The sequence below is a fragment of the Aythya ferina genome (assembly GCF_964211825.1).
Source record: "Aythya ferina genome assembly, chromosome: 2".
Taxonomy (NCBI): Eukaryota; Metazoa; Chordata; class Aves; order Anseriformes; family Anatidae; genus Aythya; species Aythya ferina.
In genome coordinates, this window is record NC_140297.1 from 38,873,522 (window position 1) to 38,900,553 (window position 27,032).

Here is a 27,032-nt window from a genome sequence, read left to right on the forward strand (position 1 = left end):
TTTTCTTATCTAAAAAAATAAATTTAAAAGTACTGCCAGTATGTCCACTGATCATTAAGTCCAATCAACCTGAATGAAATAACTTAATATTCATGTTGATGTGTTGAAAAATAAATATGGAATTGATTTTTATTTTTTTTTATATAACTGTTGCAATCTACAGATGAATATATATCAAAATACAAACACTAATAGGTTTCTATTTGTCATTGCAACTGGTCTACTGGTAAAAGATAAGCCTAAATTCTTACTTCAAGTCTATAAAGAATTATAGATTTATAATAAATTATTCTAAATAAAATATCATTCTTCTTACTCTGAATTTTAATATCTAGCTGTCTCTGAAGAACATTGAACTAAATGTTTTTTGTTTTGTGTTTGTGTTTGTTTTGTGTTTGCACTGAGCCTTAAATGGCCTTAAACCTTTCACCCTCATTGCTTAGGTTGGGTTGTATCTTTTGTTTGTTTGTTTGTTTTGAATATGTTATGGTGCTTTTTGTTCATTACAAATAACAAGTGACATTAAAGATTCCAGATTATGAAAAGGAATTAAACTTTGAACCAGAATATTTTAAGATAAAATTTCTCAAATCTATTTTGTATAATAATCTAAAGTTAATTATCCCTTAAGAAACATTACTTAAGAATTCAGTGAAATACAGATGATTATTGGACAAAAAGATGTTGCCTCAATAAGTGCCATAATGTTTCTTTTAGTCTACTAGTTTGGGATTACAGCTGTATCATTAATTATCTGACTTGAATTTCAACCTCAAGAAAAACAAAAAACGTAATCCTGATTGTGTCTTCCTGAAGCTGATTCTTTATTGTCATTATTAAAAAAGTGTAAGATAATTAGACTTACAAGACAAGATTTATCAGACATCCACTGATGTTATAGGGATTATTGTCTGTTATTCTAGCCAACACCAGATTGGTCTTTTAGAAGTAAATTATTTTCTGCTGTGAATGATAAGGTAGCATAAAGTATTCTGGGTTTATTTTGATGTAAATGACAGCAGAATTTGGCCATCTAATATTTTTCATAAAATGATATTCTTAGTGAGGTCCACTGTACTCCTGTTCATAATGATACTCAAACACTCCTAAACTTAGAGAGCATCCTCCAAATCCTTTCTGTCCTTTTGGTGTCCTATATCCTGCTTTTTGCAGTTCACAATTAGAATAATAATAAAATAAATTTTAAAAATGGCTTTGTGATGCATAATTATATCTTAAACAATAAGAAACTCAGGATTACATTAATTTGATAGTTATAAATACATTTGGGATGTACAATTTTGCAGGTCTTTTACTGTAATACCATCATTAAGCTGCAGTGGAAGCGTATGATTTCTATTCTTTTGGCAATGATTTAGTTTTTTGTTGACGGGGAAGCAGCATGTCAGTGTATGAATGGTAATGATACTTATTCTCTAGCAAATAAAAATGACAAGCAAAACCAAGCACTGCACTGAATGCATTTTTAAAGTACATAGTTGGTAAAAGGGAAGCATCTGTTTTAATTTAACAATCATTTAACAATTGTTTTAATTTAACAATCATTTATTTAAATACTTTAATTAGATTTGGGCAAAAAGGGAGTAATTGAAGTGCAGCTTCATGAGCAAATAAAACTTAAAAAAAAAAATAAACAACACTCAACATTGTATTAAAAATAAGGAACAATACAAGCCATAGTATTTTATTCCTTGGGTAAATAAAGTAGATGAAGTTGATGGAATTTCATTGATTTAAAATTCTTGTGACAGTTAAGTCTGAATCACACTTAATTTTACTCAGTTTTACTAAGTACATTCAGTCCATCCCCTCTCCAATCATGAGTAATATATCCCTGTATGGAAATTAGGCATAGCAACCTGATTTAATTTTAATTAAAATAGTTCAATTTTTCTCTTTAAATATATGTATATTTATCAGGAGATGCTTAGTTAAATTAGTTTCGTATTTTTCTTAATACACAGAAGAATCCACATGCATATAGGTCTGAAATGTGAGAAAGATCTGTCTTGGGACAAGACTGCTCCTGACAGCAAGCTGTAAGGTATACATTCCTTAGTAAACAGTAGACAAAGAAATAGTCTTTCTCGATGTGAAGTATGAAGAGTTTGAACACATTCATCACATAACATTTTTTTTTTTTTCACTTGAAGATAAGGAAACGGGAAAAAAATGTTTGTGAACTTCATATATTATCTGGAAAGTGTCTCTGTGACAGTTGAAAAAGACCATATATTGCTACATCTGTAGATGTGGATGAGAGTCTAAAGTACAAAACCTTCGAAGACACTTCCACAAGGCATGGAAACAAACCATACAGCTGCAAAATATGCTTAAAGACAAATTACAACCTCATTTATTGCTGATTGATGTCCATTTCAAAACACCTTTCTTAAATTTATAAGATGTTGATTGCATTTCACGTACACTTTAAAATTCTAAAATGCATTAAGTAGTAAAAGAATTGTGACTCTTATCTGCCTGTCACATATGCAAAAAGCGTGGTGAGGCTCTGGAAAACAGATGGCAGTGCTTTTGAATAAAATAATTTCCTCCTCACCAAAAAAAAAAATTTAAAAAAAAAAAAGGTAATAAAAATAAAGTCTGGTGGGGGAATAAAGGACAAAAGATTTCACATCACCACAGAATGTCCCTCAACTCTACTTTTAAGTAGAAAAAAAATATAAAAGAAATTAGTTTAAGTCATCTTTATCCTACAGACTGGAGAGGAATTTAAGTGGAAGCGTAAAGTAGCATCTCTGAAACTTTTCCAAAGCTTCCATGTTCATCACCAGTCCTTGCTTAAGTGTTCTTTGGATGTGCCATCTTGGAGGCAGGTGTAGTAAATTATTGCTTGAAGATGTAATAAGGCAAGATGGCACATGAGGAATCATTAAATGAGAGTGTTCTGTGATCTGTTAGACCATTCTTACTAATGGTCTAAAAACAGAAGTTGCAGCCTTGTTGCAGGCAGTTGGGGCTGTGTAAATATATGCCCAGTTGTGCTTTCTGACAAAGATAAAGGAAGAATTAAGCCAAATGACATAGAATTGAGTGTGTAATTCATGTTTTACTTCTGCGTTCCTTTACAGATAGTAACTTCATCCTTGCAAATGCTCAGGTGGCTAAGGGATTCCCTATTGTTTACTGCTCAGATGGCTTCTGTGAGCTTGCTGGATTTGCAAGAACTGAAGTCATGCAGAAGAGCTGCAGCTGTAAATTTTTACTTGGTGCTGAAACAAACGAGCAGATGATTCTTCAGATTGAGAAATCATTGGAGGAAAAGATAGAATTCAAAGGAGAAATCATGTTCTATAAGAAAAACGGTAAGCTTTCTGTTTGTTTGTTTGTTTGTTTCCTATTTTCTGTCATTCCCAAAGAATGAAACTTAGCATTAACCTGTATAATACGTAGTTTGTTTTCCGCTTAATTATTTTCTATGTCTATAGTCAGACCTAGAAGAACAGATTCGGATACGTTTGGATGCACATTGAAACTATGTTTATATTAGTATTTCTGATTTTGTATTAGCTGTCTGACAAGTTATAAAACTATAGAAGGAGAAATTCAGGATCCTAAGCTGCATTGTGAGGCACTGTGATATCAGCACTTAGTATGACACTGCATCTTTTTTTTTCTTATACTGATGTCCTGACCCCGTATTGATGAAAATTAAAATAAAAAATTAAGGTAGGCAGTGGGTATATTAAATTTGCAGTCCAATCAGTAAAACGCTTACTGTTTTGAATGATCCAAGTGGCTCATTCTCCGCAGCCACTCTATATAAACTCAATAATAATGACTTTCAAATATAGATAAGTACTCTACATTGAGTTTACATTAAAGAATGTATTGTCACATAAAACATTCTGAGCATTAAGCAACTCCATAGACTTAAGTAAATTTTGGGTTGCATTGCCAAAGCTTTCACTCCTATTGCAGGTCATTTATAAGGACTCTTGCATAGTAAAAGTGAGTGAGCCATGGAAGAAAGCAACCCATGACACACACTCATCATCTTGTTTCATTATATTAGTCTCTTTCAGTGCACCTATTCCATAAGTGTTTAAGTGCTATTATTCATGTGATCTTTGAACTGTACCACTAGCCAAGGGTGACCCTATGTATAAGATTCTAATAGAACTGCAACCACAACAGTGCTATAGGAGCCTTGTCATATATTTAACAATCCATGATTTTTAATGGATCCACAGGTTGAGCATCACCTTATGTTTTATTATAAGGCTAGAATTTGTAGACATATGTTTAAGCCATATAGTTTCTCCATAGATTCTATTTATGTCCTTGGTAATGAAATATTTCCTCCCAAAATGTTGTTACTACTATATTAAATACTTTTACAAGTTATTTTCTAAAAGTAATAGGTGTTTAATGACAAAAAAAAATGTGTTTAATACAAAAGTTGCTGTTTAGCTGTTTTGTGTTCATGACTGCTTTTTAAAGAGACTCCCATATTTCCTTGAATTCATTAGCTTATTTTTAAGGAAAGTTTTTCAATAAAACTAGTTTCTCCTCTGTAAATCATGTCTGAATGTAGGGAAAAATTATCTTACAGAAACATAAGGGCTGCATTTGACCAGTATTGTAGAATGATGACTGGGCATAGCAGGAAGAGATTTCAATATATGCAAATGAAAGAAGTAAAGCTAACATATTCATTTCACTGGCTTAGTCCTGCAGGTTAAATTGTGATTCCTTTGCAGTATGAGGGGTGCTTCAAACCTTCAATAAGTAGGACTAATTCAGGTAAAGGAAATTGTAGATCAATTTGCTTGGCAAATAAGTTTATGAAACATAGGAAAAGAGAAATTGTTTAGGATAAAAGAATTCCCCCAATCTATTCTACTTGCATTCCTGTGTATAATTGGAATGGAAGCCATTCCAAGACTTTTTCTGAGTATGAATAAATTTCCTTGACTGTCTGTTGTATTTTTCATTTTCATGCATTTCTGTACCATTGTGAAGCAAAATGAATAGGTATTAAAATAACATGAGACTATTTTTGAATAAAAGCAAAATTTATCTTAAAAAATAGTCTTGTTTTTTTGTTTGTTTGTTAGGTTTTCAACAGAGCTTCATAGTGCAGACATTGAATTTGGTAAATCACCCATTTTAGCTAAATGTTTTGAGAGTTTTTATCAGAAGAAAAAATGAACCAATGAAGCAGTTGTTATTCAACATTGGCAGGGGAAAAAAAAAAAAAAAAAAAAAAGGAGGGAGGAAAAAAAAGGAGTCTGTGTTACAGACAAATGTTTTAACAATATTTTTAGACAAGAACTTTAGGACTAATGACCTCAGAATGAATGTATGGCTACCTTGAGGCTTACCTGACACTGAAAATACCTACTAAAGGGGTTAGTGTATAGGAACCCCAGGAACAGAGATCAGTGAGAGACAGGTAACTAGTAAGGTTTGGTTTTTATAGTGTAATATTTCAGTCTCCTGTTATGACTTTAGGGTATCATTTGGTAAGGTTTCTGGCTTTAGTCCAGCATTCAGGAGTATAGACTTACTCTGTAGGCCTAGCTACAAGACAAAATAAATACTTTCAGGGATAACTTCAGGCACAGAAGTTCAGCTTCAGGGATAATTCTGAGCTCATAGAATTACAGAATTGACCGAAACATCCCTCAGAATACTCCATAAAATAATATTTTAAATAACTACTTTATAAACGACACATTAGGATTTTTATTTTATTTTTTTTTCTATCCTGGATTTGATCTAAAACTCAGAGGCTAGAAATCTGTAATTGAACATAACATGTTGTGTTTTTTTTGTCATTGTTGTTGTTTTCTTTCCTTTTTTTTTTTTTTTTTTTTTTCTTCCTATGTGTATCTCCTTGTGTGGGAAAGAAATTCAAACTTCCAAAACTAATATGTGTTGATTTTTAATTATTTTTTAATAACCACATTTTTCAATATTATGACTTTTATTTAAACTCAATTTAAAACTGATCTGGTTTTTATCATTAAATTAAACTATTAATTCTACACAAGTTCTGATTCAAGTTTGGGACTTAAAACCCTTAACTAGTTTTGATCTGAATTTGGATGTTTAGGTATAGGGCCTTTCACAGTTATTTAACTAGAAATTCTAATAGCAATTTTTCTCAGGAACTCTTCAGTAAAGGAGTGACTGTTGTAACTAAAGCAACTCCACCATAGTACATACAATTTCATAGGAATTCCAGACTGATGTGAGCTGACACTCATTGCAGTGAGAAAAACCAACATGCAAGGAGTTGGGTAGAGGATATGGATTAATTCTCTGTGGTAAGAAACAAAGAAATTTATTGTTTTGGTCATTTGCTTTTGGATCATAATAGAAGGGTTATCCTCACCTCTTGTACTCTCACCTAACTAGAAAGCAATCTTCTTAGAATGAATAGAAGTACATGTGTTCTCCTTTTGTCTTTCTAACAAATCTTCACCATAGCATAAGATGTTTGTACCTTCCCATTTCTGCCATGTTAGTTCAGAACAGTATAAGAAGTGTTGCAGCAGATACAGCAGCTTCAGAGAGATGTCTTTGGAAATCCCATTACAAACATATTTTTCAACATAGTTTTAGTATTTATTTCAGTTCCTTAGACAGTTTTTAATTTATTTTATTTATTTAATTATTAGAGTTATAGTGCTTTTTGCAGACAAAAAGAAAAGAAAAAAGTAACTATTAAAAAAACAAGGAAATGTATGACTTGCTTTCTTCAGAAAGTTTTAAAATGAAGTATTTTAGGAGTTGCTTTTTAATTTTTTTCTCTTGCTATTTCTACACTTTCTTCAAAACATCTGTGACAAATTAAGTTGTCAATTATGATAAAAGAAATGCAAAATAACCTTTTTTGAATTCAAGTGACTTGTGAGGGAAGAACTCACTCCAGGGATCTCCTTTTTTAGAGTAGTCTGATAGCATATGAACACTTCACTAAAGAACTATGTTTGAACAATCCCTTCTGAACAATCCCTGTCAGACCACTGAAAGAAATTATCAGCAATAAGTACATATAGTTAAATAAGGTCTTCATGATCCACCAAACTGAAGTATAAACAAGGAGCTGATTGGATTTTTTCCTTTTCTGTTGCAGCCTAAGAGGATGCTACAATAAGCCTTATAATCACTGACTTAGTCCAGCATAAGCTCTCCATCTTCAATCACTGAGAAGGTCATACCTTAGTTCCCTTATGACCCCATCAGTCTTATTTTCCGTGTCTCAAAAGTCAGTTTGTAGTCTTTAAAAAAAAAGGTTTGATCTTGTTTGTTCTTGCACACACACTTGTATGGTCTTTAGTAGTGCTACAACTTTCTTTCATGGAAAGGAAATTGGTCTCTTCCTGTGAAGGTGTAACCTGTGTAAAATACTGTGTAACCAGAAAAGTTTACTTTTGATTTAAGGATTTGTGAGAGGCTTCAGTATGGCATCCATTGTGTCCATGTCCTCCTCTCACCACCTCCCAGCTGCCATTTCCACAATTGGCAGGAATTTGAAAATCCCTTCTGTAAGACTAATGGACAGGTAGGTGTTGCTGGGGCCACCTTTACGGGTTGCCTTAGGACTTGACTGCATATAGAGTTGGCTTAATCACAGATACTCATGGGACAATATGACATCTTCTACCTGTAAACTAATTTAAGCACTTTCTGAGGTAAGTATTATGCATCTGCCTTGCAGTTTTCCCTACCTTAAAGGTTTTGTAAATAACTTCTAAAGTCAAGAAGACATGAAACAGCTATTTTCTCAATTCTCTAATTCCAAGAGTCAGTGTGATTAAACCACAGTATTCATCTCTACTCACTAGTGTTTCAAAAAATCTGTACCTTTATCTGGAAGTATTATTAATATAATATATTAATATATAAGGACCTATAATTATATAACACCAGAATATTATATCAGATGGGTAGAATAGGAGTTGAAAAACAGGCAAATGAAATAAACCTCAGGCCATGAAACATTGCTTATAGCATCTATTATGGATGCACTTGAATAATGTGGCTAAAGAAGATCAAAGACTCCATACATTTTTTGCAGTCAAGGAATTACATCTTTTCTTTTAAGATGATTTTATTTTTTTATTAAAAATTATAATAAGTATTAAAGAAGTTTAAGTAAAAATAATTATATTTAAAGAAAATAAGGATTTCTTAAAGCTCTTCTTTTTACACACACACAGACACACATACACAAAAAAAAAAAAAAAAAGTATTTTGGTCTTTGCAGAACTGGTATCCCTTTTTTTCCATCAAGAAGTTTAAAGATCTATTTTAATGGTTCTCTGGAAATATCCTGTAGCACTTTGAAGCATAGGAGTTGTATGGTACATTTTTAATATGAACTAACTCCCTGCTTTAGCAACCCTTGAATTGCTCTGGGAAATGTTAAGCCTGGCAGCTACAGGAGAGACATTTATTAGAATTTTCCAATTAGAGAAAATTAAAACTTTCCATACAAAACCATCAATTTTCTAGCGACGTCTAGTTACTAATGTACAGGAACTTTCTTGACAAGTTTGGCAGGAGAGTTCATAGAAATCTGACCTCACTGCTGTTTTACCTTAAAAATGTGGCCTAACAAGAAAGTTAAAATCATTCGTAGCTGATTTGCTCACATTATCTAAATTATAGTACAAAATACAGAAGGAGTAGGGGGAAACTGAAAGAGCAAAAAATGCTGAAAAATGAATCTGATGGTAATAGCTAACTGCAATTAAAGCATTATTTCTTTTTTGTTTGTTTTTCTTCCCTTTCGTATAGCTCAATAGTAAAGTGTTAGGATATCTCAGTATTATTGAGGAAGTTATTTTTTAAAAAGCAATATACCTGTGTGTAGACTAAAGGCATGTCCTTATTTTCTTCTATTTTTATAGAACAGGAAACATTTAAGCTTCTTTTCTCCGCAAACATTTCATTTTTCAAAATGCAAAGGGTAGCCATACATAGACATTACAGACAGTCCCAGCTTCTGCAGCAAGAGCAGCAAAAGGGGAAAATGGGGCAGATGTTTGTTCCTCTGGAGATCCGTGGCTCAGCCTCTGTAGAGTGTTGGGTCAGTGAAAGCCTGCAAGGAGATAAAACCAGGGGTTGAACTTCAGTTAGAAGGAAAAAAAGGAAATAAAAGAAAAAATAAAAATAGAAAGGGAAAATCCCGTGTGCAATGTGATCTGAAACATCTGAGATCTTTTGCTATGATTTCATGAGACTTCAACACGAAGTTGCTTACTGCTGCTTACTAACTGACAGTGCTGAGACTTTATTCTGATGGCACTCATGGTGACATTGGCTAATAGCTTCTTTCAAAAACAACATGATTTATTAAAAGCATAATTCACTATGAAAAGATTTGTTCTCATAGAAGCACACTGATAAGTGAATAAATCCATATAAGAGTTTCCTGGTTCTTATTGCATTGTTACAATGTGACAGGCTTTTCATTGCTTACAGATGCTTACAGATTTGTTTCCATACAGGCACCATGTGTTTCCAGCTGTACTTAATACGAATGTTTATGTTGTATGCACTTTTTATTTTTTAAGATTTATATAATTATGCTCCCTTTTGCACATGCACATGCATTTTAAGAGACATAGGTATTTATTTTGCTGTGGGACACTGGGGTCAGAACAGTTAGTCTACACTTCAAATTTTCTTATGGTTTTATGGTCACAGTGAGAATGCTGATAGGTTATGCTTTATTTTTTATAAGGTTTTAAATCAGGCTTAGCTAAAAATTGACTTCTGTACCCATGCTTCAGCATGAGTTAGGCTGATGTTTGTTTAAAGAAAGGACAAAGAGCCATCTCTCCTGATGATCACCTGCCTCCCTTCTGCTGACATTTCTTTAATTTTTTCATGGTCCTCAATAAACTTTATTGGATCATGCTGCAGAATGTAATTGCCAACTCTTATGCTAACAATTGCAATGAGTTCTTGCGGTATCTCCATGGTGTAGTTTTTTTCTTTTTTTTTTGGAGGAACAGCAGGAGGTTCATGTTAGCACTGTGTATTGAACCACCTTACTGATTTGTCTTGGGGAATTGCAAAAACAGTGTGATTTTATAGAGCAGGTAAGTAATGAAAAGGTTAAAACCTACTACCTTCCAACTGGCAGGGTTTCTGTAATTCTTCTCAATGGAAAGGCTCAGAGTCTGTTTACAACATGTGTTCACATAGATTCAAATGGTGAAATGGGAAGATTAATCCTCTCTACGGCATTATGTAATTTTTCAGTGCATGTTTCAAAACCCTCCTGCATAAACCCATAAACCTGACAGGAGGGCGATAGCAATCTAGATTCATGACACAACCCTTTATCAGGTCCCAGACAGGTCACCTTCCTCCTAGAAAAGTGCTGGAGAGCAGAAAGTCAAGAGCAGGTTAAAATTCTTGAATTATGGGCTCAATGGAAAATCCTCAAACTCATTTGAAATGGCCGTTATTTACAGATAAAGCTTAAATTTTAGACATCAACTATAGAGTCACTGATATAAACAATCTCTGACCTTACCTTATGGAAAGGTGATAGAAAATAAATTATCAGTTTCTAAAATGGAGCTTTGCAGCAAGAGTGGACAAATAGCCAGCAGATTTTCCACTTCTCTAAGTAACATTTAATGTGAAAGTGTTTAGAATAAGCATGAGTCTGCATCCAGAATTTCTTCTATCTTTGGGAGACCTACTCTTCTGTAGACTCTGACCCTTCTGTTCATAGGGCCTGCCATTGGCTGAGACACCAGAACCTGGATCATGAAAATGTCTTGCACAAAAATATCTTTATTTGTTTTTCTGCCTCATTATTTGGAGTTGAAAAAGTGGAAAACTTACCAGTACTAGTGTCTGTTTTGGTATTGCTATGTTGTTGTTTTTTCCTAGGAAGCAACAAATTCTGTGTAATTTTGGAAGTTTCTTTTTAAGAGGATATAATAATAATAAGCTCAAAAATGATAACTTCATTTGAAAACATGGTAGTTTTTAGATCAATGTGGAACACACTTCCTTCTGATGTCAGAAATTTCAGACACGATTTTAAAAATATTGGTTAGATTTTTGAAAGAAACAGATAGAAGTTTGGGGAGAAAGTTATGTATAAATATGTTTTTCATGTACATACATACATACATATGTTTATCTAAGAAGTCATCCTGGCTTAAGAAAATTTGTTATTTTTTTGCCTTTTTTTTTTCTAAGTGACAAAAGTACACACGTCAGTAGACTAAAAAATCATATCTGCTCCTGTCATTAAGTCTACATTTTGAATGAGGAATTGTTAAAATCCCAAAAGAATAAGCACCATAGGCTGTAAACACAATTCTAACAATAGATTTCAAAAATACAATAATCAAGGGAAAGTTGCTTATTTTGAGTGTAACTCAAAATAACAAAAAAAGCTGATATCATCTGAAGAGAGGAAAAACAAGACTACTCAGGAAGGATTGATCATGATTTTTTTTCCAAAACAGTGCATAGAAAAAACTGAAGAAACTATATTTTTATTTAGATTTTTTTTTTCCTGTATGCTGGGATCAGTATATATAACAGTCTATGGTTAGACTTTTAATTATTAAACAAGTAAGGTAACAAGAATATTTTAAGATAATTTTTTAAGACTTTAACTATTGGATATTGAATTATATCAACAAATTGCCTCAGTTTCTGCTGTCACAGGAGTTAGCTGACAAATGCCTTGTAGTGTTATGACTGTGACAGAATAACGATCTTTGAGGTAGGAGGGAAAGTAAGTTGCAGACTGCTGGTATCAAGAAATTTGCCCTGGAGTCTTTTGCATTTAAACAGAATGCATTTCATTGACTTCACTGAGTTTTTTTAATAATCCTGTGTATTTTGCTAATTGTTATATACGTAACCTTGTAAATGTATTACATCAGGGAAGTTCTTATCTGCTTAAATGCAATTTTCTTTTCTAATCAGGACAGAGATAGGAAAAGAAAATTAGAGCAGACAAAAAGTAAGTAGCACACATAGGGATAATGAGTCACGTGGCTTTAACAGGCATATCTTGGCTTCTCTGCTTTTATTCAATGAAAACTTGTATGTAACTAGAGGATTTTGAAATAAAGAATTTCATTAAGTAGAAAATATAGTAGAAAGTGGTCATAAAAGGAGAGATAGCAAAGCTGAGTAAACAAATCCAAATTGTAGATGTGCTCGAGTCCATAAATTAGTTAGTATACAGCAGACTGTACTAGCAGTTGCATACAAAAGAAAAGAGCACCAAGGTTGGAAAAGTCAAGCATTCAAACCAGGAGCTGCCAGAACAGACTCAGCCTCTGTCAGCATATTAATAAATGCAGATTTTGAGGTGGTGAGGAAAGTCTTTCTCTGACTAACATAGGAAGTTTGCAGCAAGGCAAGGATAGGAGGCCGATGTGTTGTACGATGTCTCCTCTTAGTGGAACGTCTTTTCCCTTTTTCCAACATGGCAGTGATGACAGCAAAATTAGACATGTTGTACAACATGACCTATGAGCTATTGAGTTATCCAGCAGTAGTGGGAACAGAGTGTAAGATAGAGTTTGTCACTGAAAAAGAAGGGGAGACATGGAGAGGGGATTTTCATGTTCTCTGATGAGATGTGATAGATTTGAATAACACGTGCTCTATTTCCGTGTGTGAGAGATGTGCAGGGAGATTTTTAATGGAAGTTTATAAATTGCTACACAGATCCACAGAATTGCCTGTTATCTGCTTATTCATATTGAACCATAATTTTACCTCATTATTAAGGTATTTTACCTATTCCATTTCCCCCTACCAAGTTCTTGAGATACCTCTATATCCTCATTTGAGATTTTTTTTTTTTTTTTTAAGGGATTTAAGTTGACTCTTAAAATTTGTGGAGAGAACTAATTGCAAGTATGATCTGTTGGCCATAAGTTCTTGAGACTCTTTTTCTACTACTAGGAGAGTGCTAGCACAACCATCAGTGACCATATGCATGAATTACCTGACACTCCATATGTCTTCTTGTAAGTTTTCTTGCAATATTGTCAGACCAAAGACTGTCACTAGGATATAACACATTGGCTGTCATCAACAGGAGCAGAATTCAAGGGAAAATTTGATAAATTTTGTCAGTATGTACATGCCACTTCTGGAGAATGGAGAAGACCGAGGTACTTACTTGCTTAAAGTAGCAAAACCTTGAGTTAACTATGTTAACTGATCATTGTCAAAGTTTTCGTATTTACAAGAGAGAAAGTAAAGTGTTTTTTTTTTTAAAAAAAAAAAAAAAAAAAAGAATTGTTTGCTTCTTTGCACTTTGGTCTCCTCAACAAAGTCTAAATCACAAAACATCCAAAACAAAATGTTATCATTGGCACTTGGAATCTAGCCAAAAAAAAGTTAGCTTGGTGTTTCGCTAGACAAAGTCTTTGGTATTGTGGACTGTCAGTGAGGGTGAAATAATCTGGCTAAACTTCTTAAAAATAAGCCAATGTTTTATTTTGCTAACAATTATTAATTCTGTAAATGAAAGGATCATGTTGTAAAGCTGAAGAATTAGTATCAACCCTGTCAATACTTTATTGCAGTTATCTTTGTCTTTTAAATAACAAATCCCTGGAAAATGTGGTGTGTTGTTTGTTGTTTGTTTCATTTTCTCTTAAAAGATAGATTTATATCTGTTTAAAATCAAGCACTGCAATGTAAAAAAAAAAAAATCGTCCAGATATATGATGTCATGTATGATGCACATAAGATGTGCAGCTTAGTTCTGCTTTTTTTTTTTTTTTTTTTTTTTTACATAATACAACATGGTAATTATTAAATGAAGAGATTTGTGTGTGTGTGTGTGTGTGTGTCACAGAACTTGTTTATCTAACATTCAAGACATTCAATGCTTTCCTTTTTTTTTACACTAAGAAAGACACTTACCGCAGAAAAGCACAGTTAAAATGATGATTAAGCAGAGGAGATGGGCAAAGAATTTTTTTTTATTTTTTTTTGTATTCCATAAAAGACGTAGATAAACTGGTCATCAATAATCCCTCTCTGTTTCTGTAATACCACTGAAATACCCAAATATTTCTGTTCTGACTCTTGCAATGGGCTTTGTCTGGGATAGTTGTGGTTGAAGTTCGGTTAAGTATTACTGTATGCTGGGTGGACATAGCTCATGAATAAGGTTAACAGTCTGAGTTTGTTCCTCGGTTTAAGCAGACCTTATTTTCAAATGACAGGAATACTTGGTTCTAAAGGTTATTGGTGCTATGATGGCAAGGGTTTTTTTATCAAATCTCCTTTTTAAGTTCCTGGCCCTGTTGACCTTTGTTTTGATTTCAGTCTAAGGAGACTTCTAACTGTCAGAGTGAGGAAAGGTAGAAATGGAGGGTGAGAGAGTGACTATAAAGCATTCTCTTTTTTATGTATATATGAAAGGTGGACTGTAGCTAAATTGATTTGTGATAAGATTATGCTTCATTTGGTCTCTTTTCTCCTTTCCTGAGATGTACTTCTATAGCCCTTGAGGATATTAAAATATATTTTGAACATTCAGTTCATAATGCAAGAGAAAGACTAGACTCTTCCTCAAAGAGTAGTGGCTTGGAGCAATAAAGGTCTGTATATAAATAAACCTCCAAAAGAAATGTCTTTGATAGACAACGCCTGGCAATACAGAAAACCTTTGTGTGCACCATCTGAAGCAGGGAAGAAATTTCTTCCTCACAGATGAGTGCACTCAAAAGAACTATATCTGCATTACTTTTTTCAGTGAGTAGAAAGTTCTTCTTTTGGCTTATAGCATTATACAGTGTTGGCTTTCAGTAAAAGCAGTATAATTGATTGCATTGGATAAGTACATTTTTCCAAGAATGCTCATCCGGAGTGAAATGTGGCATACTTCTGTTCTTGACAGAGTGCAAGCACATATGATCTAGTCCTGGCTTAAACTGGGTCATCTCCTCTAGTCTGGAAGAGTATTTCATATATATTTGCACACTTCAGAGTAATGGCAGAAACCCCCAAAAAGTAAACTTTGAACTTTTAAAGGTTGAGTGTATAAGTAATGTCAAGATCTGCAACTCTGTTATGCTAAGCACTAACAGAGAACTCTTTGAGGGAGAAGTATCCTATGCATGTATCGGATATGTGTTTTCTTTAGTTGTTGGTACTATTTCTTAAGCATACTTGCTTTGCTTAAAAGAATAAAAATAAAAATAAAAATAAAATCACACACATTCATGGAGTAGTACAGATGACAGAAAATATGATTGAAGAGAATCAGAAAATGACATTACATGATTTCAGTGACTAGTATTCACCAGCTAAAAAGCTCAAATACACATTAACAAAAGAGAAAAAGCATTACAGCATGAAACACTGAAAATATTTGTCTCTATTTCTAATTATTACTGATGGCAGTGTTACAATTACTCCCCTAAACATATATCACTTCAGATAAAGTTATCAGATGTGCTTCTTAGCATAACTGAGTTAGATTTATATGGATGTATCTAATATCTCTAACTTTCTGCCTTAAACAGCTGTGATGATTTATTTGTGTGTGTATGTCAAAAAGATGTGAAACAATTTAAAAGAATAAGATACACATGTATTTCTGGAGATTTCAACAGATGTTTAAAAGAAAAGGCTGCTATTAGTATTGTTAAGAAGATGAAGTTGAGAACAGTTTTTTGTCCAACTGAAGCTACTGCTAGAATACACAACATAAAATTTTAAAAGAAAGAACATGAATAGTTTAAGAGTTATAATAATATTCCACAGATATCTGTGATTCTATTTTTAAGCCATAAAGTAAAATTGCTTAATGCTACCTCTTCTCTTTGAATACACCACTTCAGATTGATAAGGTGTTGGCTCTATATAACATTTCTGACAGTAACAGCACTAAGCAGTTTTTCCCAAAAGTTTTGGTAAAACAAGCTATGTCCATATAAATTTGAATTAAGACTGGAAAATTAAAAAGAAAGAGGGAAGAATAGAAATATATTGCTTCTGATGTCGGTTCTACCTTCTTTTAAAAGAGCTTCTTTTTTGCTCTCTCTCTACAACCTCAAAATGAGAATGATTAAACCTAATATAAAGTCAGTCTGTTTTCACACAATTTCTCTGTCCTTACCCAATCTACCTTCCTTCTGTTTCCAATTCTCCCTATCTCTACTTTAAAGTGGAAACTTAGTGGAAAAGTCTCCTTGAGTGGAAACATTATCTGGTGACTCAACCAGTGTCAAAGCCTGCCTCTTGGGAAGTTTACCCAGGATAAAGAAAAGCAGATTAATTTCTTTTCAAACATACTTCTACACCTTCATCTTCAGAGGCCCTTCAAAAGGAAAGTTGCAGTTTCGCCACCCATGCTTGCCTACATCTTTTAACAGACAGAGAACTTCCAGTTGAAAATTTAACTTCGATTAATTGTGATCTTGGTGTGTTCAGTTCATTTTCTCTTGAAATGAACTGCAGAAATCAGAAGGAAAAAAGAGGAGGAAATAACTAATCTGCTTGTTTTTACGAAGGACAGCTCCAAAGCACAGCTGATAGTATGGCAGTAGTGGCAGCAGTCATTGAAGGAACTTTGTTCTTTTCTGAATGAAAATATACTTTTGTTGTAAATGAATGTTAATAGGAGTATGATGGGGATGAAAATGAATATGGAAACAGAAAGAAATCTCCAATAAATTTTAAATTTAAAACTAAAAAACAAACAAACAAAAACATACTGTAACAGTAATTATATACCTTGTAAATAATAGGAGGAGAAGGAGAGAAGGATAATTGGAGATAGGAAGTATTGATAGCCAAAAACTGAAAAACAAAACCTGGCATTGAGCTGAATTGTCCCAGAATGGATGGGATTGGGATCCAGGGTGCTTGCTGAAATCTCCATTACACTCCTAGCATATAACATTCATTATATTCTGTTCCAAGTGGTCTGTGTTAATGGGAGACCTGTAAATGTTTCCACTGGAATTGAACAACATATCTTGCAAATATGACATAACAGAATCAGTGAAAATACCTATTGAAAGTGGTCCAATTATTTACCAGATCTGGGAAGAGAAAGTTTGGCAAAAAAATTAAAAATATTGTCAACCTCAGTGTTGTTTAATTAACACCTTAGCAAGCTGACCTTTATACATAGTAAGAAAAAAACTGATATTAATTTTACAGAAAATGTCTTGTATTATAAATCTTACCTGTAAAATGTGAGGAGTTAATTCTTTCTTAGCTTAAGTTACTTTGAATCAAGCATTTAGATTTTCTATTCTAAGTCTGATGTCTGATTAGTTTAAATATCTTTGAATTAGTGACTATCAGGTCTTCTGTCAAGAGATTTTAATGAGTATCAAGCAAGATGATTAAAGTAAAATGATTTTATAGTAAACCTGGAAGCTTCAGATGTCAAGTTAACAAAGTGAAAGCTATTCCAGTAAAATAAGCAACATCAGTTGAGAGTTCAAAGGAACGCATGGTATCAGAGGAGTAAGCAGTTTCATTAAATTCTATTAATGATCCCTGCAGATAAATTTTGCATTTAAATTAATGCCTTACTTCCAGAGAAAGCAGTATTACTGAGCTTCAACCAATGATGCAAACAGATTTACATGAGCTGAACATCTGTGATTTCCTGACAACTGACCTCTTAAATAAGATATTTTTTTTAGAATTGCATTAGTTGTAGATTTAGTAATACACTTTTTTTTTGTTGTTGTTTTTACTTTTTTTTTTTTTTTTTTTCCCCTCCTCTCTCTGCTAAAAGACAGCTGTTTGAATTAAATTCATTCTTTATCCTTACAGGGTCTTCATTCTGGTGCCTATTGGATATTGTTCCCATAAAGAATGAAAAAGGAGATGTAGTACTCTTTCTGGCCTCTTTCAAAGATATAACAGACACAAAAGTGAAGATTGCTGCAGAAGACAAAAAGGAAGGTTTGTGTGAATTGAAACCAATATTGATAAGAATGTAGTTTTTGAGAGTCACAGCTACTTAAACTCTCTCTCATGCACACTGTTAAATCAGAGACCTGTTAGATTTACAAAGAATAAATTAATAATTAATAATGATCTGTCCTTCCAGATCATGTTATTCTTTGGAAATCTAACAATTTGTATTCAATTTTGCTGCTCTTTAATATTAGTTTTTCAATAAAAATAATATTTACTTAGAATTGTAATGCATCTTTCTTTTATAACTTCTTTGTACTCAAAACAGAAAATGTTGTTTCCCTGTGTTAATGAAAATTCTTAAATTAATATTTATTCTAACAATGTCTGCCTCCTCTCTACAGTTGGAGAAATAATTTCATCTTCATTTTTCAACCCTGAATAATTGAGGGATTTTACATTCTTCACTTATTTAAGAAAATGTATCACAGAATTTCTGAGCTGAAAGATGGAAGAATCATAGAATCATAGAATATCTGAGTTGGAAGGGACCCACAAGGATCATTGAGTCCAACACCTGTGTCCCTAATGAAATACTAAGTATATTTGCAGATTCCCTTTACATAAAACTTCAACCAATCACTTCATGTTGAAGAAAAAAAAAAAACAGGAAACATTACACTTATGAAAGTTTTAGGAAAATTGTTTATTAAAACATGGTATAGAATCATACAGAATAGAAATTGTCTGAACATATGTTCTCTAAGGCTAATTATTTACATTATGAGAGATGCAAATTTTCAGAATACTGAAAAATCACATTTAAAATACCAGTGATAGTTTGAAATAGGTGTAGGAATTATGACGATTATTATTGTTGAACTATTGTTTATCTGTTAAACATTTTGTAGCTGTAATACTTAGTTTAGGATGGATTAAAGTGGTCTCCAGCTTTTGATGTGGGTTCATGTTAAATTGAAAATCTAAGCAGATTTTAACTCATGTTTTCTGTTACACATTTAAAAATTAATATTCCTTCTAGATCCCAACCATGTTCTGACTGTGAACATACTCATGCAGAGTTGCATTACACCAGAAAATGCCCATTCTTTTTTTTTTGCTCTGTGTTGGCGGCTTGAGTTTTAAGAATTGCTATAAATTTATGACTAATGAGGTTTGGCTGTCTTGTGTGCTACATTCTGATCCTGGTTGTTACTTCCTGATCCCTAGCTGTTACTTCCCTTGTTACTCATGTTATAATAAAACTTATGGTTTTATTATAATAAAACCATAAGTTTTATTATAAGGAGATATTTGTTTGATTTTCCCTTTGATTTTCTGCAGCACATTTATCTATTTTATCTCATGTGTTCACACATTCAGTTGCTCCTTTGTGCCAATGTGACTGCAAAAGTCCACTTTTTTGCCTGATTTTCCTTTACCCAGCCCAAATGTCAGACACTGTCTGTGACCTTTTCTTTTGAATGTCTCATTTTAAATACAAATTTAACAGATTCTTTTCTTTTCTTCCTCTGTATAAAAGTTTCCAATGAAATTAGTCCTATCGTGCAATGATTAGAGAGGACTTTTTCTTGAAATTTTTTGTAAGATAAAGGGAAAAACTTGTGTAACACAGTCCTTAAGAAGTGCTGTGACAATCAGCACCTCATGTTTTTTATTTTGTTCAGTTTTGTTTTAAAACTTAATTTACCATCACTTCCCTCCATGACATCATGCACCCTATTTAATGGCAATGTTCTTAGAGCCCTCATCTTTTCAATATTGTCAGTTTGGTTTCAGCACTGCATTTGTTGCCACACCTGTAAGTTTGTTGTAGAAATATACTCCATCATTAGTATAAAAAATATATGTAATAAATATTAACCAGAGAATCACCTGATATTTAATGTGGGAAGGAACCTCTGGAGAATGTCTACACCAATTCCCTTTCACCTACTCAAAGCAGGGTCAGATAGAACTTAGTATGTGTCCTGAGTATTACCAAGGATGGAGACTCTACCACTTCTCTGGACAACCTGTTCCAATATATGACTGCCTACAAAGTGAAAAAAAAAAATCCTTATGTTAAAATGGAATTTCGTATATTCAGTTTGTGCCCAGGGCCTCTTGTCTTTTCACTAGGTACCACTAAGTAAAGTCTGGCTTCCTCTGTATTTCTCCCTATCAGGTATTTATACACACTATTTTTCCTCCTGGTCTTTCTCTGCTCTGGACAGATCAGTCCCAGCTCTCTCAACATCTCCTCATGTGTTAGATGCTCCAAATATCTAGTCATCTTTGTGGCCCTTTGCTGGACTCACTGTGTTGATGTGTGTCCATTTCTGTCCTGTTAAAGGGGAGCCCGGACCTGGAACCAGCATTTACGATGAATCTCACTAGTACTGAGGAGATCATCCCCCCTAACCAGCTGGCAACCCTCTTTCTAATTCTGCCGACAGTGTTGTTGGCTTTCTTTACCACCAGGCACATTGTTGGCCCATGCTCATCTTGGTAGCTACCAAAACCTCCAGGTTTTTCCTGGCAAGCTGCTTGCCTGCTAGCTGGCCCTCATCCTGTCCTAATGCATAGGTTTGTTCCCAGTTACCTGCCCCCCCAGGAAATATGTCATCTAGTCTCCTCCCATCATTCCTAGTTGAAAGGCTTCCCTGCCAGGTTAGCCTTCCTGTTGGAAAAGATGCTTTTATCCCAATAATAATTGTGAATGAAAAGCTGGACACTTTTCCCACCATGGATTAAAATAAGCTGCAGTGTTACGGTTTAAATGGTGAGCCATTTTTTACTTCCTATTAATTCTTTCTAAGAAGACAGATTTATTTTGATTACACATTGTTGGAGGGAGAGGTGTTTCTTTTCGGTGTGCCAAAGTGAAATACCATATGTCAACCATTTTATATTCCATATTTTTGTGTTTAAAAAAAAAAAAAAAAAGGCTGCTGAGGACAAGGATTGTCTCTACTAATAAATTTTGCAACATGCAGATTGATTTGATTTATTCTGCTTAATTGTTCTCAGATACTTCTTGATCAAGCTACAGCAGTGAATATTCAGAGCACAAAACTTAGTTTTAAAACACATTATGCCTGTCAGGAGACAGGGTGTTTAGAAAGGGATGTACTGTCACCTAGATATACATTATTTAAAGCAGGTAGAATTGTTTCAGGATGAATGGGACATCGTGCACTTGTGTCAATACAGGAGGTGAGATAGCAGAATAGTTTGACTCCTCTGCTCAAAGGAACTACATGTCACGGAAACCTTTGTTCTTTGACTCTGTTACATCTTCTCAAGGATGGCTTTGTTTCTGGCTGACCATCAGAGTAGAAAGAGTCTGAATCTCCTGTCCTCGGTAAGGAGAACCTGCTTTACTCTTGCTCATTGCATAAGACTGCAAACACCTAGGAGACACACACAGAGCTGTCTTTTCTGCTCTTTTTTTTTTTTTTTTTTAACATGTGAGCATATACCTTTGCACCTTCTCTATGAAAGCAAATATGTTGTGTTTGAGTCTTGAACCCGTAGAAATATTGATCTTCGTGGCCATTACTTTAGCATTATACCAAGTTTTAAAAGTAAATGGTGGTTTTAAAAAGTTTTAAAAATATGGAGGTGAGGAAGAAATGTCCTTTGCAGTACATGTCGAGAGAGAGAAAGGAAAAAAAGAAAAAAAAAAAAGGAAAAAAAGAAAAAAAAAGAAGAAAAACAAAAAAACTGATTCTTAAGCAAATGAATATGGAGATGTTGAGGAGGCAGCATGTACTCTGGAGAATATCCTGGAAGGATGAGAGAACAAATGCATTAGCTACCATTTGACTCACTGGTTCCTGGATAAACTCATGCAAGCATCCCTAGATTTTTAAAAGACAAGTTATCAAAAGATGAGTTTTGTAGGAGTTTTTTGTCTGTTTTGTATTTTAGCTTGGTGGTTTTCTGGTTGTTGGAATATGTTGAGAACAGACAGTGGAAAATATCTTCAGATTTTCCTTTCAGAGTTTGCTAGTTCAAACATGTAAGACTGACAGCAGACGTCATGGAAAAAAACACAAATGTGTTCAGTATGTGCATTGCCAATTAGAAGAGATCTTCAAAGTTGTGTGTGCAGTATGTTATGGTTTGTGTTTTGGAGGATAGATAGAGGGAGTTAGGTTTGCAGAACCTTGTAAATAAACTTAAGAATTTCACAGGCCTAGACATAGCCTGGTGTCTTACATTTTCTTAATTAGGAGACTAAGTGAACTAGGATGTATAATGTACATGTACTCTGTCTTAAGAAATACAAGTAAGGGTAGCTGAAACGTTTGCAGAATTCACTTATATTTGCAGCTATACTGAAACTAGTTCATGCAGTGGCTCATCTGAGCAACTTTGAGGTCCTACAAAGACTCCATAAATAATGTCTATTAAAATCAAGTTCTGCCTAGCTGTAGCAAAGACAGTTTCAAGGTTTAAAACAGTTTTATTTCATCTCCTGTCATTTTCATATACTGAAAAAATAATTCCTTGAGAAGAAATCAGAGAATTTGTAGGTGTTTCATTGACCACATAAAAACAGACAGGTTTTTGAACTTTTATGCTCTTTTTAGCTCTTTAAACTAACTTTAAAAACAAAACAAAACAAACAACTCTCTTTCTCCCATGCCTTACATTTGGAAAAACTGTCTTGTCCACAAAATGCTTTTATAGGTGACTGATCTGGTTCTGAATTGTAGATAAATGTATTAAGAAAACAAGTCCTTATTTGTCAAAACTCTTGCTTCCATTACAAGGTAGAAATTACTCAGGTGTTTTTATTCTCATTTTAACCTTCCAAGTGAGCAAGTTTATATTGTATTATCAACATCTGTGCAAATCATTTATTTAATTAATATGTAAAACATCAATGAGTGTGAAACTACCACCACTTCAGATTAGAAATAAAATAAATAAATAAACACTTTGGAGTAAAAAATATCAGTAAGTAAAGTACATGAATTAATCATTAATCATTCCATTAATTAATCATTAATCATTCCATTATGATGGAATTAAAAGGGGGGATAGAGTGAAGCACTTTAAATTCATTGAATTTATGGCCCTAAATATTATATTCATGCACAGAAATGCACTATTGCTTGTGGATGTCAATGAAAAGTTTCTCAATGACTTTAAGAATCAGGAAATAAAAGACATGTAAAAAAAAAAAAAGCTGAATAATAAGTAGTAACCCAGCAAAAAAATATTTAACAATAAATTTTGTTCTGTATAACTACATATCAATAGTCACTTCAGATAAATTAGAAGGTATATTTCAAATTTAGTAGCATAATCAAAATGACTATATTTCCCCTAGTGCGATAATGCTTTATAAATGTGGAGTAATGAGTTGGCAAATAAACTATTTTAATGCAGTTATGAAATAGTTTTGTCTTTTTTTTGAGTTGGGGTATTTTATTTTATTAGAGATTTTGCAACTTTTCAGGTAAAACCTGGGAGAAAGCAGTAGTGTTAAGAAACAGAAATAGCTTAAAATCACTTTACCTTCCTTGTTCTGTTGGATCTGTCTATTGTTAGAAGTAGCCAAAGAAAGATGCACCTACTTGGATTTTTATTTTTGTTTCAATTCTGAATTTTATGAAATATGTCTAAATACCAGCTTCTGGGGAAAATATATATATATATATATTATATTATATTATATAAAATATATATTTTTTGGGGGGAATGCACACCCTTCAACAACCAAAGTAGAGGTAGAGAGAAAGAGAAATCCCTGGTCTTTGTGTGTCTTTCTTCCACCTCCTAATTCTTCATGATGGAAGAATCAGCAACTTATATCATTAAGCTTACTGCTATGTAAAAGTCTTTCCAATACGTGTGACAAGGAGTAATGTATACCATTGCTTCTTTTCTCTTATTGTTCTCTGAAGGTGTAATATTAAAATGATGAAGATCATACATTTGTGTCTGTGTAAAAATTAGTCTCTTTGAAAATATTTTGTAATATTTAGAGCTTTTCAGCTGGCATGTGCATTAAGTACGTTTTCTCATTGAATCAGTTAATCAGTTAACAGAGGAAAAAAGTGGCTAGAGGCTAACTTGGATCCACCATACAGCTAATAGTTCCATGAACATTTGACTGTTGTTGACAGAACAAATATGTCATGAAACTAACAGACCTCCTGCAGCATATTGGCCATGATAGTGCTTTTATACTGTCATTAATAACAAAGCATGTTTGTATCAGTTTTCTTTATACTGACAACTGCTGATGTGGTGTACCCTGGAGAATAATACCTGGAAGTTAGTGAAAGTTTTTTTAAAAACCTAGAAAAACCTCACACCAGCCTTCCCTATGGTGTTTTTTTGTTTTTGCTTTTGCTTTTTTTGTTGTTTTTGTTTTGGTTTTGTTTTGTTTTTGTTTTTGTTGTTTGTTTGTTTGTTTGTTTTTTATTTTTTTTCTTTTTTTTTTCCTGTTTGTTCAAAATCTTTTCATATTGCCTTACCCTGTGTTCCTCAAAATCAACTTTCCTTCCTTCCTTCCTTCTGTCCGTCCGTCCGTCCGTCCATCACATCTTAATATGTTTATACTGTTTGAAGGATAGGCAGTGTGTCTGAGTCAGTCTTACAGCCTCATCTGGCAAGCAAACAAGACAGCAGAGACAATCAGGTGGTTGAGAATGGAATAGAGCCATGGAGCTAATTAGATTGTGCAGATGTTAAAAAAGTAATAATAATAAAAGAACGTAGCAACCAGTTATGGACTTGTCCGTGCTGGTGAAATCTGTCTTTTCAATCCACACTATTTACTCAAAAGCTGTGAAAAGCTGTAAATAAATAAATAAATAAATAAAATACTTCTGAGAGATCCAAATTTGCAGTCTCCAGCCTTTAGACCAGGGCTTTGTCCTGGTCTGCAGTGGAACTACTTTACATGAATACGGTTACTTAAGTGTGCATTTTAAAAATGTAACCCTCAGAATATTTTACCTTGCTTTACTCTACTTCATTCACATATTTTCAGTATGTTCTCTTCTGAGTTAAATTTAAGAAGTGCAGGTTGCTTGTTCTCTAACATTCTAAAAGATATTGTGATGCATAAAATACTTGTTTTATTCCAAACCACAGGGAAATTATCTATTTTAATTAAGTAGACATTTTATTTTTTCCTAAAGAGAATCAACACATGTATTTAGTTATGTTTCAGTGCCACCTGCTCCTGCATGGGTTTACAGATGCCTTATAAAATTTAAACTCTTGGTCTAAAGGATTTTCTGTTTATTCCTTTCAATACACTTCTGAGCTTTTTATTTAGTTATGTCACCCACAGAATGCTGGAGAATCACTTTCAGTCTAGTATGAACTCTCTTTTACTGTGCTTACTGCAGGTTTTTATGAGTTTATTTGATTTCCTGAAATCTGGAAGATGATTCAGAAATCTTTGTCTAGACTGCTACTATTCATTTAAATAATTCTGATATGATTACTTAAGTAAAAACAGATCAATCTTTTCGATTTTCCTATGTAATATGAATGAGATACTAGATGTTAATCTTTCATGTCATATATAATTCTATGCAAAACTTTCTGTGGTAAAGATCCATACTGGTAGTGTATGTTATACAACACCTTGTTGGGCAGTTAAACACCCAATGTAGCTGGTGTTTTTAACTAATGTGTTGGAGGTTTTTTGGTTGGTTGGTTTGGTTTGGATTTTGTGTGTGGTGGTGTTTTTTCCTCCCTCCCTCCCTCCCCTCCTCTCTCCCTCCCTCCCTGCCTCCCTCCCTCCCTGCCTCCCTACTTCCTTCCCTTCCTCCTTTCCTTTTTACTTTTTTTTTTTTTTTTTTTTTTTTTTTTTTTAGTAATAATACATAACCTGAGGAAAAATGTGAATGGAGTTGTTTCAAAGGGATACAAATTAATGCCATAAGAAAAATATCAAGGATGATGAGACTTTTTTTGTTTGGTTGGTTGGTTGTTTTTTGTTTGTTTGTTTGTTTTGTTTTTTTCCAGTAGCGTGCAACATTTCTGGCTTGAGCAGGTTCACTATTTGAAAATCCATCTATTTCATGTTCTCCCTCATGCCACAGCTTGTCTACTATGGAGTGAGTGTAACGTTTCTGGGTCACATTGGAGTTACTCACTGTAGATTGCATGGCTCAAGATTAACATGGTTCTGAATGTATGGGACGGATTTGCTTTCCAAGGAATATCCAGTGCTATTCTCTGACTACTCAGTTGTGATTCAAAGGAGAGCAGACATAGGTTAGGTTTGAATTTGGTCAGTAAATCAGGTTCTTTTGTATTGTGTTGTTAAGGCAGCACAAGCGTAGTGGAGCCCATCAGAATTTGTGACTTTTAATGCAAGGACAAGAAAAGAATTAAATCTCCACTTTCTATTGATGTAAGCTTGATATATCATGTTTTTATAAAACAAAATGTCATTGGCTACAAAGGCATTTGCATTTTCTGATGCTTTTCATGTGCATGACAAGTTTATGAGTTCTCAAGCTGTTATGAGAGTAGTGGTAAGATTGGCAGAGAAGGGTTCTTGTTAGTTTCTTTTCTTGGAAAAGACTTCTGAGATTGTCATATGTGATTGTGTTGCTATAGCTAATCTCGTTAAAGAAACAAAAAAGGCATTGAACAACATCAAGAGAGTTAAAAAACATATTACCATATTTCTCAACTAAAAAGGGACTTAAGACTAAATTGCAAAACATCCTTTTTAACACCTATTTAGGGGGGATTATCACCACAAAGGAAGAAGTGTATAAAAGTGCCAGGCAACAGAACCCCCAAACAGCTTTTTCTAAAACACTGATTTCTTACAGTACTTGGGAAGATGAGAAATCCTTTTGATTTTAAGCACAATATAAAAATAAAACAGCAGCATTTAAAGTGCCTTTCTACTGGTTGGATTCACTGTGGTGTCTTTTTGTCTAACATCCTTCGAAAGGAAAGTGAATCTGTTAGGTACATAACAATTTTTAAATATCAGTAATAAACAGCTGTATATTAAAACAAAACAAAAAAAAAAAAAAAACAACTATTTCCTTCAGAATACTGATCAGTGAATTGGATATGGAGAACCACTCTGTGATAGAAGCAACTGGCTGTGCAAACATACAACTACT

At 33.5% G+C, this 27,032-nt stretch overlaps 1 protein-coding gene across 2 annotated transcripts in view; it reads left to right on the forward strand.

Annotated features, from left to right (window-relative positions):
- KCNH8 (potassium voltage-gated channel subfamily H member 8) overlaps positions 1-27,032 on the forward strand; it is a gene marked incomplete at its 3' end in the record, with an annotated part of 190,712 nt that overhangs the window by 65,039 nt on the left and 98,641 nt on the right. For both annotated transcript variants that reach the window (XM_084509060.1, XM_084509061.1), the window contains exons 2-3: positions 3,114-3,347; positions 17,815-17,946. In XM_084509060.1, the coding sequence (XP_084365186.1) occupies positions 3,114-3,347; positions 17,815-17,946 (366 nt within the window). The remainder of the gene's footprint in view (positions 1-3,113; positions 3,348-17,814; positions 17,947-27,032) is intronic.